This window comes from Montipora capricornis, chromosome 2 (assembly GCF_036669925.1).
Source record: "Montipora capricornis isolate CH-2021 chromosome 2, ASM3666992v2, whole genome shotgun sequence".
In the NCBI taxonomy this organism is placed as follows: domain Eukaryota; kingdom Metazoa; phylum Cnidaria; class Anthozoa; order Scleractinia; family Acroporidae; genus Montipora; species Montipora capricornis.
In genome coordinates, this window is record NC_090884.1 from 27,993,214 (window position 1) to 28,008,942 (window position 15,729).

Genomic DNA, 15,729 nt, shown 5'->3' on the forward strand with positions numbered 1-15,729 from the left:
GAATGACATCAAACACTTACTGAATTAAGAATGCACTTAACGTTCAAGTAAGACCTTTTCACGTGTTGGTGCTAAAATCTGGAATGAGATACCAACTGGTCTCAAAAACGTATCCAGAATTTTTTTTTAAAAAACTATTAGAACAAAACTAATTAAAATTCTAGAAACTGAAAACTCCTATGCCAAGGTAGATAGATACCTTTATGTTAACAAGATGAAAAAGTAAATTTCTAACTGAAGTTAAGTTTAGTCTGTAGTCTTCCTCTTTTACATATCATTGTTCTTTTACCTAGACTGTTTTCTTCTTCTTTTCGCCTAAATCCTGCTACCTTATACCTGTATTTGAGAGCATGAAGAGTAATGTTTACATGTTGTTGTTGTATGTAATAATCATTTATTCCTTTAAAAAAAATCAAATGTCCAAAATTAATAATTCTGTGTACTGTTTGGCTTGCCGCGATTAGCTTTTGGCTATTTGCAAGCCAGCTTAGTAATAACTTGAACTGTTTGCTGTATTTATAAAACTTGAAACTTGAAAACTTGAATGCAGCATGTATGAATGGTCTGCATAATAAGTATGGAAGATACAAATTAAAACGAAGGGTTAAAAATTTGTGATTAACATTAAAGTACTTCCAAAATACCAAGAATACCGGAAAAGGATTTTTTTATCGAAATAGCGTACTCTAGTTTGCTAATTTTTGCTTAATCTGGCAGTGGATTTTGCGTGAATCAGTATACTGGCTGCTGACAAAGTCAGCAGCTTTCTTTCCTGAAATTTAAATATTGTTGTAATAATATTAATAATTATTACAGACAGATTTATAAAAAATCGTTTTCCCTCACTGATGAAACATGAATACCATGTCAGAAACCCACTGCACATACTCCAATAAGGTATCTCTCCCTGGATAATATTTTCTATCCTCCAGTGAATAACCACAGTTTATCGAAAACTCTAACTCAAAAGGTTCAACGTGACACAGGTCAGCAAAAAAAAAGCTGCTTGCGTGGCAGTTCTGAAAACACAGCTCGATGTGATTGGGGGCTGTGTACATAGCAATGAAATTCAATGAAGCATGTCCAGTTGTTTTTCACAGTGGAGGACTTTCTAGCATTAACGCTAACCCTCCACCATCCCTCCAATGATTCCAGTTTAAGCTCCTATGCTGTTCTTAAAATCTGATAAGTGCCTTCCGTTCAGAGATTCCATTGTAATCCATCAATCCAGAAAAAGAACGTAACTTTTCTCAACATAAGGAGTAAAATATGAAAACTGTTTGGTACCATTGCCAGTAAATGTAATTTTGTCATTTTGCACTGTAGAAACAAGTTTCAGCGACCATGACTCTTGTGTGACAAAACCAGAGGCAAGATGATAAAAATACTGGGTTAGCCAGAGATCACAGATGCTGGAAATACAAATATGTGACAAAACATAACAAACAACTGAATTACTGTATGCTGAGCGTTTTGGAGTTAGTTGTATCAACTGAAATATCTGCAAGAACATGTAATTTAAGTTCAGTGATAGTATTGAATAAATTGCGATAAGGGCGTGGCTTTGCCGATCAGCCATTGATCTTCAGTATTGAAGCCTAGGTTTCATAAATGAAAGCTATCTTTTTCGTTCCCATTTAAAATAAGTGGCACACACTTTTTTTGCATAGGTTTTATTTCTCTAAATTGCAAGACAAGTTAGAGAAATCAGTCCAGGGCCCGGTTTTCAAAAGCCGATTAACGCTATTAAATCCCAGATTAAAAATTAACCAAGGAAATTATTCCTCAACTCCCAAATGTTGTTCAAAGCTGCCATTTGGCAAAACATTACATTAGAAGAAGTTGATCTTGGAAAACAAAAAAAAGCAAACGAAACTTTCACCAAAAAGTAGAAAATATGAAACAGAAGTCCATGATAATCCTGGATTAAGTTAATTGCCTTTCGAGCAACCAGGCACAGGTCAACATTTTAAAGCCCCATTCAAGGTCACTTGATAATATTCTTCAAATTTTGAGAAAGATAAAAATACTCAACATCACCTTTTGGAATTTCTTTGGTTCAAGTGTATTTTCTTTTCTTAAAAAGTAAGTCACAAGATTAGACCACAATGTTCTTTTTACAGATCTGTTGGCAAACAGTGTACCAGGTGTGCTTCCACATTTGCTGTGACATACAGACCAGCTGTTATTCATCAGTTCTCTTCTATTCTTGGATATCTTGATATTGATGGGTAAGCACCATTAATGAAGGCTCTGCCTCTCTTCTCATGTTTTGAGGAACTTAATAGTCAAAATTGTGTAACATTTGTTTTTTTAGTGGAGAGGGTTTTGATCCATGTGAAATGTCTTCTTTGCTGTTCTTGTCTCCTTTAATTGCATGACAATGTTTTTTTTTTATTTTAGAAATACAATGACCTAATAATACTCATTAATAAAAGAATTTCATTGATCTTACTCTGCATAGATATGACAGTGCCTCTTTTGAGGAAATGTTGAGGATCTTTTTAATTTTTCAAAGACAAGTGAAGTATATTATTTGTGAAATCTGCTTGCGAAGATTTTGGAAAATAAGCACAAGGATCTGGCCAAGATCTCCAAAGACTCCAGAAGATTCTAAAAGAATAAAAGATCCTTATTGAAGCTAAGATCCAGGTTAATCTTCACAAAGATCCCCTAATGTCATTGTAAATATCTTTAAATATCTTTTGAAGATCCTTAACATACTTTCACGCAGGACAGGGTAGAAAACTGCATTGTCAGGGTAGTCATTAACATCATTAATTTCATAAATTCATTGCACACAATTATTATTTAGATGTCTCCCATTTGATGTGGTTTTGCCAGAAAGTGAATTGGTGTTAGGGTGCTTCTATTGTTCCAAAGAAACAACTGTGAAGGTAATTTTAGCAGCTAAAGGGAACTCATATTTTAGACAATAATAATTAGGAAAAGTTGCATAAATGGTAATAGTATCAATAAACTATTTAACGTGATAGACTGGCTAAATACAAGGCTGTTTTGCTATGGGCTGAGGCCAAGAATTAACTGTAAGGCTTCACCTTTTTTTTCAACTGGTGAATTGCTTGCGCACAAGCAAGCATTTTCCTTTTAGTCATATCTTTAGTAACCATATTTTTTCTCAAAAAGCATTGACAAAGGAGTTTTTAAGATAATTAATTTTGAGATATAGAGAAAGAAAGAGCAGGAATCTCTAGATGAGACCTTGGGCGAAGATCACAATCTGATCTGACTACCTCTGATCCACGTCGGATCCCAGGCTAGGAGTATAAAATAGTGAAATAAGGTGGAACTGGGGAAGATTTTAAAGTCAATACATATGGCAGGTAATGACTTTTTTTCACTTAATATAGGTTTTTTTTTTTTAATCAGACATTAAACCTGTCTTTTGTAGGGTCTTCAGTATGGAGGAAACTGGAGCTGGTGCAGTCACTGTCACCAGAAATTGAGATTCCAGATTCAATCCACTCGCTTTCAGCTGCTGCAGAGTGGTGCCTCTAACATGGAAGGTTAAGTTTTTAAGAGTGCATTGCAACATTTTTAAAGTTAAATCCGAATAACTAGTCAGCAACAATTAAAGGACTATGATCTTGACAATAACACTGACAATAAGGGTGACTGACAGAGTCAAATGTCCTTGACAATAACATGATTGACATATATCATATCATATATCATATATGTTTATTTACCCTCGGATTTTTAGAGTAGCTTGGTGTAGCTAATATCTCCGAGCATTTACCCTCCCAACCATGATACCCCACAGAAGACAGACCACAACACTGGAACTACATGCCCTACTCTTTACGACAAGTGTGCGGGTTCTTTTACGTCCCACAGGATTATGAACATTGAAGGGTTGTGAGACGGGACCTCCGGCTTATCGTCCTTTTCCGAGAAGACTAGAAACATGGGCAATCATTATTCATAGCCTTGACAACGTTAAAAATGTCTCACTCAATTCAAACATACCACACGTGTACCCACAGCATTTCAACTACTTTCTTTGCCCATTGAGTGCAGAATTTGACCTTTTCCGAAGTTGAACACGTGACACTTGTGAAAGTAGGGAAGTGGTTAATGTTCAGGTTTTTAGCTTCTAAGTTGTTATTTGTAAACTGTCACTTAAAATATATTGTATTTTGCAATAAACCATGCTCTTATTGCCAGGTGTAGTGCATGAGGTTTGTTAATACTTCCTCACATGAAGCTTAGTGCATTTGAACACCACTTTTCGTTCCCAGGAAAGGAAAGTAATTAATGAAATATTTTTCAAAAGCTGTAAGTGCTGTTGTTACCGGTATGTACAAGTCTGTGCATTAACATTGACTTTGACCATGACAAAAGCAGCTCTCGAGGGAGCAGGGGTGGGGCGGTGGTGAGAGCACTCACCTCCCACCATTGTTGCCCGGGTTCTTTGCTCTGAGAGGTTTAATATTGGCATCTGGTTCTTCATTCACCAGCTGCGTTTTCTTTCCTTAACAAAAACGAAAGGCGGTTCATATTTGTTGGGACGTGATATACCACACTTGGCACAAACGTGCTGCCTTGATCTCTGCGTGAGTCTGTGCCTACCAGTTTTCACAGTCATCATGGAAATAACGAGGTGGGCTCTGGATGTAATACTTAATACCTTGAAAGAATCGGTCTCCATAGAAAAAAATCGCAGCTTTCAAATATAAGTGGAATCAAAGGGTTAAGAAATGTTTTATATTCTCATAGTTTCTCTCAGAAAAAATGCGACTTTGGGCATTCCCTCAAAACCCAAGAAAACTCCGCGGAACGCCGGAGTGAAAGAAGGTCAGCCATTGCCAGGAAATGGAACCTGCAAACACTACAAAAAGAGTTTTAGATGGCTCAGGTCAGTTACTTATGCCATAAACATTTCCCAAAGGAACTCAAGACGATAGACGGTTTTCACATTTTAGTCAGAAATGGACGTCCACCGTTCATCAGCGATGAGTTAAAAGTCATCGCTGTCTTGTCGGACTTGTTGGTTGACGATGGACGAAAACAAAAGGTAACCGGTCGTTTCGCCTACTGTCTGTTCGCCTACGTATAATGTCGGTTCGCCTACGTCCAATATGTCAGTTCGCCTACGATTCATATGTAAGCTTTAAAACTGAATTGTTTAAAAGTCCTTGTCGAACCTCACAGAAAAAAACTGTGACGGCTAGCTGAGGCGTTATTTCTGTAAACTTGTCTTGAGCGGGGTCCTTTAGCGGCCTATACTAGAGAAAGGGAGACTTTTCATTAACATATCAATAAAGGATAACGTACGTAAGAAATTAGCTCGTTCTCACTTTACTGGGCGGTTCAATCAGACCTCTCAACCTCAAAACACCGAAAATCTGGAGACTGATGTCAAAAAATCTGGAGATTTCAGTAAAAATCTGGAGATTGATCGACCTGCAGACACAACCAAGTAAACACAGGTTCTTAATAAGAGAAAGTGTTTTTTTCCTGCTTATATTTTTTTAAAAACATGTGTGGACCTTAACAACACAGGAATAAACTTTATTTTCACAGCTTCAATACTCACAGCTTAAGTCCAGCCAGTGTGTGAGCACTGAGCTGATCTCATTGCTCAGGCTCCAGTTGTTCGAAGGGTGGATAGCACTATCCACTGGATAAATTAGTATCCACTGGATAACTCAATTGCTTTTGCTAGTGTTTATCCGGTGGATAGCGTTATCCACCTTTTGAAAAACCGAGGCCAGCATTATATGCAGTAGCTGCCTTTTAAGAACTATCCAATAGTTCATCAGGTTCGACAGCAATTTCCACCATTTTGAAAACGTGATCAAAATGCGACAGACTGGTTATGATGACCTAATTTCAAACAGGTGTTCTATATATGGTGATGGACGGCAGTCTGTCATGGACTGTAGACGGATGGAGAATTGAACAGCTTCGTTTGTTAAGTTTAACTATAAATTTACACAGAATTGACGCAAGAAACTCACCTAAGCAAGCCAAAAATGAAATGCTACAAAAAAATTTATTCTTTCAGCTTGCGCCTCTATTTATCGTGAGATTTGTCTGTCTCGTCGTGAAACCGTGAGTCTCACGACAAAATCGTGAGACTTGAGAGGTCTGTTCAATGTTTGTATCGATGTTGCGATTTGTTCTCAGTGTCATGAACTTTATATCGCGTCCACACGATCCGCAAACTTAGATGCAAAAAAATTATATCTGACGGCTAGCTAAGGCGTTATTTCTGTAGACTTGTGTCTTGAGCGAGGTCGTTTAGCGGCCTATACCAAAGAAAGTGAGACTTTTCATTAACATATCAATAAAGGATACGTAAGAAATTAGCTCGTTCCCACTCTACTGGGCGGTTCAGTGTTTGTATCGATGTTGCGATTTGTTCTCAGTATCATGAACTTTATGAATTAGTGTTGGCTTTTTAGTTCGTGCGCTTTCACGCGATACTCAAACGTAGCTAGATGAAAAAAAAAGTTAAGGCGTTGTGTAGGCTTGTCACTTGAGGTGAGATTTTTCATTAACATATCATTCAAAAGGACATGGTAGTTCATTTAACAAAGGATTGTATAAAACATTAGCATTCACCGATCACATCACTGCGATTTCGATCCATCGGAGAAGGGATTGACACTATAAAAGTCCTAGTATTTTGTTTCTCAAGTCACCAGTTCGTTAGAACAACGCTCTCAATCGGAAAATCAACACGATAATCAACGCTATCATCATTCAATCTTATTGAATTCATCCAGGAACAGTGGATTGACAGTACTATCTTCCTTCTAAGAGATTGGAGTGTATTTAAGCAACCAATCCGGACCAACAATGACATAGAGGGGTGGCACAACGCTCTCAACCGCCGAGCCGGTGGCAAATGCAGATTACAGTTTTACCAGTTAATCGAACTACTTCATCGCGAAGCCCGCCTAACTGCTCTTACCATGAAACTGATATCAGACAAGAAATTAAAGCGGTCCAGAGAGTACAGACAACCCAAACGTCCCCGCATGTAATAAGTAAAACTTAATGATTATTAGTATGATTATTAATCTCAAAAAGTTGCTTGCAGTAATTAAATTGCATTTGTGAACTCATTCTTTATGTAAGCAATAAATAAGTTTGTACGTAAAAGTGACTGATTAACGAATTTATTCTAAAATGTCGCGAAATGAACCCGGACTACGACTACAATTATAGATTAGCAGCGTATGTCACTTAGAATTAAAAAGAAAAGCGGAGAAAAAACCTTAGAAAAATTTTGTTTCAAAAATTAGAAAAAGTTGACCGAACGATGTCGCACTAGGTTCGAACAAAATGGCGGAGGGAAGGAAAGAAAATGCAAATAGAACTTACTTATTATCAATCTTTTTTCGAAGCATTCCGGTCCACGGCAAAGGAAGGGCCAATGTGTGATTAATAGACTTTGCGCCCGAACCTAAGCCTTAGTCTGTTAAATTTGCGGAGTGTAGCGGTTGAGATTTTGCCGACACGAGTGGCACGAATGGTCTATCCACACGACCGGTTAGTCAAATCTTTCGTTTTTATTTATTTTCATTTCTATGTTGTTTCAAGGTGGTCAACTGTTTTACAAAATGATAGTCATGGTACGGAGTTTAAGACGTAGGCGAACTGACATATTGGACGTAGGCGAATCGACTCTAGACGTAGGCGAAACGACCCGTAGGCGAAACGGCCGTAATTCAAACAAAAGATCTGTAACTTGTTTTTTTCATCAACAACCATCTGCACAAGAAGTTGGTTACAAATCATCTTTGGTGGTTTTTCTCGATGTGTGAAGCCGCATATTGTGATCCGGTTTTCGGTTTTGCATTACAAGGCTTGATTCAAATGTATACATTTATTATACCACTATTACGCTATTTTACCATATTTGGTCAAGAGAACGCGCAAAATATGAGACGGTTAATGCACTGTAGTGTCCCGGTTTGCCTGGTTTAGAACAGAGCAAATACGGACGGAGCGGGAGTTTTTCAATGAAACAAAATTCTTTTCAACACAATAGTTTATACAATCAAATAACGGACATTTGGCTGGATTTCTGTGCTGTTTACATCGTTCGCAAGCGCCCTGAAGTACAGATGTTTTTTTTTTAGAAACACTCTTACCAAATAAAATTACGGCAATTTTATGGTACCGAAGGAAACATCGATAATTTCTTAACAATAATATTGATATCACGCAATTGGAAATTTTAAGGAATGTGCTACGGAGAATATATTTTCACCTTGTAGAGAGTTTTATCTTAGTTTGCTAATCACTTTCCAGCAATAAAAAATGGGGGTCTTCGTGTTCGTTTTTGAAAGAAAGGGCATTTTTACATGCTCTTTTGTTTCCATGGTAACCCATTACGTCACATTGATGAGTGCATCTTGTTAAGAAATTATTGGTGTTTCACATAACGCTTTCATTTTATGTGAAAACAGTTGGGTAGATTCAATCCTTCTAAATTGTATAGTTTGTTGAAATTATTGAAACAGGTTTGATCCTCCTTAAAGAAACTTGTTTGATTGTATCTTGTTGCTTCATGTAACTTCCCAAAAGAGAGAGACCATTTAGAATAAGAGAATTTTCGTTTTTCATGACAAGTAGCCTGTCATTCCACGTAATCGCGATGCTAAATCTCTCTAACAACTTGTACAAATTGGTCTCATGATACAAACTGTCCTCATGCCTTTAGGTTTCCTTGTTGTGGGAAATGTTACCCATGCGATCTTTGTCACGAGGAGGAAGAAGACCACGAGATGAAATACGCCACACGAATGGTGTGTGGCTTTTGCTCAAAGGAACAGGTTTGTTGAGTTTTTGTCCCCTCTGCTTTAGAAGTGAAGTGAAGGTAGCTAACGTTTGACAACTAAGTAATAGACGCTTTCTCGTTTTTCTTTGTTCTTTGTTTTTTGACAACCTTTGTCCCCCCTTTTATCCATGACTCTTAGGAGGAGTGACACTTGTGTCTGGGGGGCGGTTTACGAGTCAGTGGGTGAAAGAAATGTTCGCAGAACTTGTTATTGTTCCACTAATCTATCGATATAACTGCATTGCGAGCCTGCGCACGTGACTAGAGTCTCTAGCTAGCCTATATAATCCGCCAATCGATAGTTGAGTAAAACCTTCACAGAAAGTTATACATTTCATTCAATTGTCGAGTAGATTGTTTTAGTTTTTCATTACTACGGTACCCTACAGAATTTGCATAACAAATCTTGGACCACATCTCAGCAGTTGATCCTCATTTGTTCTTAAGGTGGATAAAGGATAACCCACCTTCAAGATTTTGGGTAGTGATTTATGTATTCAATAACGCTAGCCTAACTTTGAAAACCATGGCCAGAGGTAAAAGCGCTACCAATAATTATTCTTTAGTTCTTCAGTTATTAACCGGGGTGGGTGATGTAGATGAGTTGTCGTGATTCTTCCATACAGACGGACCAAGCTAGGTTAATAAGATGTTCTTGTATTTGTGAAACAAGGAATCAGAAGAACAAAAAAAACTACCCTTGAAGCCGCTTAATGCATTGGCCAGTTTGTCTATGAACGGAGATAACAATTTTGGATAAAAGAAGGTGGAGCTCTTTTGGCTAGACTCTTTCAGTGACTCACAATTGGGGCGCAGTGTTCATGGACTTCTGCGCTTTAAGCTTCATTGTCCTGACCCAAATTTGTCAACGCTTTCGTAATCTGTGTACCTGTTTCCTTCTTAAAGGGGCTGTGTTAGCCTGAGGCCACGCTCCGCAGTTGGGGTTATGGAGCGAAAAGGAACGTGGCGAAAAATAAATTGGCGAGCGAAGCGACCGGAGCTGCGCTCGCCAATTTATTTTTCGCTACTTTCCTTTTCGCTCCATAACCCCAACTGCGGAGCGTGGTCCCAGACTAGGGCTGTGTCAAATTTAGTGACTGGGAACTGGCAACCAAATCAAGCGAAGCGTAAAAATAACAACTTAAAACATGAAAGGAAGATTTGAATAGAGCAGCAAATAGCCTAACAGGTTTTCAAAGTTTATCTATGTTGACCACCAAAATGATATATGAAATAAATCGTATATTGAACTGCGGATATGAAACCAAGTGAAGCTATGATCCTCGCAGTTATGCCCAGTTATGATGTCCAGGCCTCTCTACGCATTGCTAAAATTGCGTTCATAACGCCAGGATCATAGCTTCACTTGACAAACGTCTTTTTTTGTCACGAAGCTACGATTTGTGTTGTTTAAAAGTAATTTCCGGGTTACTGTTGAGTTGAATAGCGAGTAGGGGGCGAGTAATTGATAAAACTGCACAAAATCAACTGCACTGCCGTGGCACAGGCTCTTTAAGGTGGACTGTTTCTTCCACCGGTTATCATTAGGATGAACAAACCAATTCTTTCGTATATATTTTGTTGTTCCTAACATTTTGAGAAAAACTGTCCAACAACACCGATTCTGAGGCCGGTCGAGGTGAGGAAATCTAGATCGCGGCAAATATTAATTGCAACTAATAAAATTCTTGGATTCGGTACCATTGTTTCCATTTTTTTAAATTTTGTTGTTGTTTGTTTTCTGAGACGGCAATAATTATGATCACTGACTGTATTGTTTTCGGTTTGTTTTACATATATGATTAGAGTGGTGTGGATAAGCGGATTGTGACGAGCACCAAATTAATGAATGTTTTTCATTCCCTGACCTCTTTTTAACAGCCTTACTCTCAACAAGCATGCAGTGGCTGTAAGGCAGCAGTTACAAAGTCACGTTCAGCTCATTGGGAGGGTGGCAAGGGATGCCGGGATAAGGTGGTCATGAGTAGGTCAGTACACGTCTTCTTTCTCCTTCATGATGGAATATTTTATCACGGAATTATTTAAACATTTTCTACTAATTTCATATGTTGACGCCAGCAAAGCCTTCGAAATGTTGACCATGTTGATTCAAGTTTGAAGTTTGGAGCTTTGGACACTCACGAAAATAACATATAACAAATATATTTCGCTCAGTTCGAGCCTCTTCAATGTTGGGAGAACAGTATGTAAATCAAACTAAGTTGTCCACGGTACAAACAAAACAATCATTCAACCAAGGTCGCCCAGGGAATTCGCACATAGTTCCATTCAGTTCTTGTATTCATCAGCTGTGCAGCGGGAATTTTTCTAATTCTGACCGCCTCTGCTATCTGCTTTTGGTCTTGGATTCCGCTCCCTGTCAAGGTAGGTGGCCTCCCTCTTTTTGATCTTCTCTTAGGACACACATTCTCCAACCCAAGGCCTTTAAGTCTTACTTGGTCAACATTCAGGGCAAGGTAAAACCCTAACTCTCTGTAACTCTCTAATCAACATCTTCAAATGAAGTGTCACACTCATAGATCAGTTCGCAGATCTTTCCAACAGTGAAGTCGATGTCGAGGCTAGGATACAGAGCTTTGACAACCGCTGACTCAAGGTCACGTTCCCGTCACAACCGTCCTCGTTTCAACTATAAATCTAGGCCAGCAGTTCTTTAGTACTCATACAAATACTGCATTCATTGTTTTCTATCCTCTTCAGTATCATTGACATGAGGTGCGACAATCTTTGATTAAAAGACGACTCTGCTCCGCAAACCGGTCGGGTAGGTGGTCCTGTCTCTGGATCGTCATAGTTCTTATTGTCTTTCCTTAGTGTATACAGTGGGGGGGGGGGGGGGGGGGGGGGGGGGGAGGGGGGAGGGGAAGAAAGGGCTGTTACTGGTGATGATATTACCTTTTATCCTGTTTTCACGTCCGGTACTCTTTCCTCCCTGAAGTGTGCGCATCCATATAATGTAGTGCGCATTCATCTCCTGTTCCATTTTCTTATACCGGTCATGTGTTATAATGGGGTCGTCCTGGATGTGTTCACTACATGATGACTTATAATTGTCAACAGAATCAAGTGAGAACCGCCCTGACTTATCCGACGTCTGAAAAACCACGATGTCCCCATTGTTCCTCCTTTGTTCCTCCTTTGTTCAAGCGTCTTCAGCCCGTCCCTCTCGCTCTTCTTGAGGTTCTCTTGGCTGTTCTTACCTTTTGTACGCTTGTATTCTTCGACCGTTTCCACTAGCTTGCTCTTCATCGTCTGTATTTTCAATTCCCTTTCCTCGTCGAGCGGTCCCGGTAGGTTTACTCTTTTGTTAAAAGGCAGATCAGTAGCTTTTAGCCTCGTAAATTTAAACGACCTGTTCTCCGGGTTATAGTATTGGTCACTGGCCACCTTCCTCATCCTTCGTCTCCTCTTTGTGCGCTTTCGCCTTCGCTAGGTCCCGCTTCTCTCCGTTGCTCTCTTCCACTTTCACTTGACCGTTAGTGGTAGTTACAGAAGTGATCCTATGGCAAGGCAGATAGCAGAGGCTGTCCCTTAAGGACGTTCGCGCCAAAATCTTCCTACGGTGAGATTTTCTTCATTTCTCGCCTAGAGTTAGGTCATAAAGTACTTAATCCAAAAATGAAAAAAAAAATGGGGGTCACCGACTTTGTTTCGGAGAAAATGGAAGTGGAAAAAAGCCTTAATTTCGAGAAATCGGTCATAATAGCGAGATGTAGGCTCATCTGCTCATCCATCGAAAATCATAAAAATAAACTGTTGGAGTGAAAGTTTCCATGCATAGGCTTTTAGGAGTGACATTTTTAGATAATTGTATGCCGCTAGGGATGTGGTGAACGGTAGAGTTCATCCTCGACGAGTGTTTTCGTAAGCTCTATCCGTTGCAACCACTACCGGAATTCGATGGCACGAGGAAAGAAAATGTTAAAAAAAGATAACTTCTTACGGTGAGAATTTTTTTATTTCATCATATTTTGTAGATAGTAAGTAAAGTAAGTGATTCATGATTTTAAAAATAGGGGTCACCGATGATCTGAACGAGTAAAATAGATGTGATTTTGCAAAGCTCATGGAAAAGTTCGTTTGTCACGCTTTTGCGTGACCTGTCGGGCAAGGACTGGAACCCAACAGAGGATCGATCGTTGAAGAGATGAAAGGTTTTTACCGAAAAAAAAACCTTTTTCGAGCATAGCAACGACGTTTTAAGCAGGGGTCATCTTCATTTGGTTGGTTTTTTGTATAATATCTCCCCATTGCCGTCATGCTCATCCTCTGGAGCGTGTTTTTTGTGAAATTCAATAGCTGATAGTTTCCACGCAGGTCCGTACTATTCAAGCGGACGAGGACGAAAATACTCAATTTTCACGAAAGTAAAGGAAAAGAACTTTAAAAACATGCATTCACTTGGAACTTAAGTTCGTAGGGTAATAAAAACATTAAAAAGAAATAGCCCCATTAAATTTACGCAACGGTTCGTCCACGACTTTTCCAAACTTTCAGCCACTGGTCTACTCGATCAGCTACCTTTTCCAGAGCTTTTCCATCCTCCCGCTCACTTCTCTTTGAAGTTTCATGATGATTCGGAAATAAATGTGCCATTCTTTTGCCGGCCTGTAATTTTTTCCTCGGCGTTTTTGTCGCCATGTTATTTTAACTGATGCTCGAAAAATTTGTATGAAAGTCAAGTAGACTAGTGCACGACTGATAAAACCTCGCGAATATCAGTCGTGCAGTAGTCTACTTGACTTTCATAAATATTTTAAATCAATTTTGACTGATCACGATCTTCTCTGATCCAACGCTGTGCAAGACTTACCGTCCACGGTTTTTGCAAAGGTTTTAAAACCTCAACTTCACTAATGCTCAAAGTAATGCGTGACATATTACAGTCGCGTTACATGCGCAGCAACGTTGCGCACAAACAATTAGCGCGAACGTCCTTAAGGCAAAGTTCGTGCAGCAGAGATGATTGTTTCATATGCGAAGAGTGCGATCGAAGAAAAGGTTCGTGCGCTACCAATTCCGTCACTTTTGAGATCAAGTGTAAGGATTGTGGTGATGTATACGTAGGCGAGACCTCTAGAAACACTTACACTCGAGGAAAAGAACACCTCAGACTTTTGGCGGGAAAACAGGACAAATCTGCACTACGGAGGCATTGCGAGGAAAAACACGGCGGGATAGAACAGGATTTCAGCATGAACGTTAACGGTAGTTACAGAAGTGACCCTATGGCAAGGCAGATAGCAGACGTGGTCAGATTTAGAAAAATTCCCGCTGCACAGCTGATGAATACAAGAACTGAATGGAACTATGTGCGAATTCCCAGGGCAACAATGGTTGAATGATTGTTTTGTTTGTACCGTGGATAACTTAGTTTTATTTACATACTGTTCTACCAACAATGACGAGACTTGAGCGAAATATATTTGTTATATGTTATTTTCGTGAGTGCCCAAAGCTTCAAACTTCAAACTTGAATCAACAATGTCAACATTATTTAAACATGCGCGAGTAAATCTGTGGTTGTTTCATTTCGTTTTGGCGGCAAGTGGCAAAGTGACGAATATTTTTCGCCGCTTCGCAGCCGCTCGCTCTCGCGATCAAAACGTCGATTTACTTGCGCGATAGAATATCCCGCCAGCCACGCAGGCTGCCTTTTCGTCATTTCGCTTATTGATCTATTCGTTTTCTTCTCTGTGCCCTTAGAAACGACGACAAAAAGTACGGACAGACAGGAAAGACAACTTCACGAAAAGCTCAGAAGAAATCAGAAGGGAAGGGCAAAGGACACAAAGGGAAATAGCTGTGAAAGAGCTTGGCAGCAGAAAGAAATCCTAACACCTTGCAAAAGCCAAAATGCTGAGAGGACCACAAAACAGTGTGATTTTTTTAAAACTAATCTTGAGTCCATCAAGAGCATAAATAAAAATTGAGTTGTACATGTATTGCCTCCTTTTAATGTCTTCAGAAGCGTAATTCCACGGCGATGTCTCCGTTATTCCCTCGCTACGTCCCTGGGGTCGGGGGGTCGGGGGGCCGTGCTTTATATCTCCTGTGATATTAGAGACGTTATATTGTAAATCAACGGCCGCAAACTCCATGAAAACGTCACCACATATGACAAATCTACCTATGTTTTTCGGCTTTTTCGTTTATCATTCCAATTGTTCTCTGGGAGGAACGCCGATTGCCGAAAAAAAAAAAAGAAAGGTATTTTTTTTTGAAACGCGTCTTGTGTTTTGAGCACAATCCCAACACAAGGACGTATACGAAACATGGACTCGAGGTCCACCCCTGTGGACCCATCATTTTCAGGGAATGGTTAAAGCAGTCATGGGTTGACTGTTGTCTTGTGGTTGAATGTAGCTTTCCTGTTCTTAATTGAAACTGATGTGCGACATTTACGATGGAAAGAGGGTTTCGAAAAAGACCTGAACTCGTTATGTTCCTTGTTTTTTCTCAATACCTCTTGGACCACTCCGTTACGAGTCGCTGTAAGCATGACGAGAGAAAACACTTTTCCTCGCATCATCATCCCTTCCTTGTTTTCTATACTCAATCCGCTGTCCGTATTATATGTCCTAGTCCCTGTTTTATCTTTGACTGAGCAGTCTGACAGGATTTAAATGAAAGGTTTTCGTCCGAGTTGTTCGAAACATGGTTAGCGCTAACTTAGATCAAACACCATGATAACCTATAGGTAATCTATCTTCCAGGACATCGTACCCGCCTAAGTGTTGGCGGAGAAAGCCCTGAGAACGATATTGTGACAATGCCATGAACTGCAATCCTCACCAAATTAAGTTGGGACGCCATGAACAGCATCAAAATTCTGACTTACAGGTGCGATCCTTCCTCCCCAATGTTGAATTCACTGATCAAGAGGAGCC

The 15,729-nt window shown here is 39.5% G+C and overlaps 1 protein-coding gene across 2 annotated transcripts in view; it reads left to right on the plus strand.

Moving 5' to 3' along the window:
- Positions 1 to 14,780, plus strand: part of LOC138039234 (uncharacterized) — a 29,757-nt gene extending 14,977 nt beyond the window's left edge. Inside the window, exons 6-13 of one of the 2 annotated variants that reach the window (XR_011130388.1) lie at positions 2,124 to 2,231; positions 2,816 to 2,897; positions 3,413 to 3,527; positions 4,482 to 4,624; positions 4,741 to 4,879; positions 8,702 to 8,813; positions 10,700 to 10,806; positions 14,546 to 14,780. Coding sequence is in view for 1 of the 2 variants with exons in the window: in XM_068885440.1 (XP_068741541.1) it covers positions 2,124 to 2,231; positions 2,816 to 2,897; positions 3,413 to 3,527; positions 4,741 to 4,879; positions 8,702 to 8,813; positions 10,700 to 10,806; positions 14,546 to 14,642 (760 nt within the window). In the remaining variant the exon portion in view is untranslated. The remainder of the gene's footprint in view (positions 1 to 2,123; positions 2,232 to 2,815; positions 2,898 to 3,412; positions 3,528 to 4,481; positions 4,625 to 4,740; positions 4,880 to 8,701; positions 8,814 to 10,699; positions 10,807 to 14,545) is intronic. The other variant, XM_068885440.1, reaches the window with a different exon arrangement.
- The last annotated feature ends 949 nt before the right edge of the window (positions 14,781 to 15,729 follow it).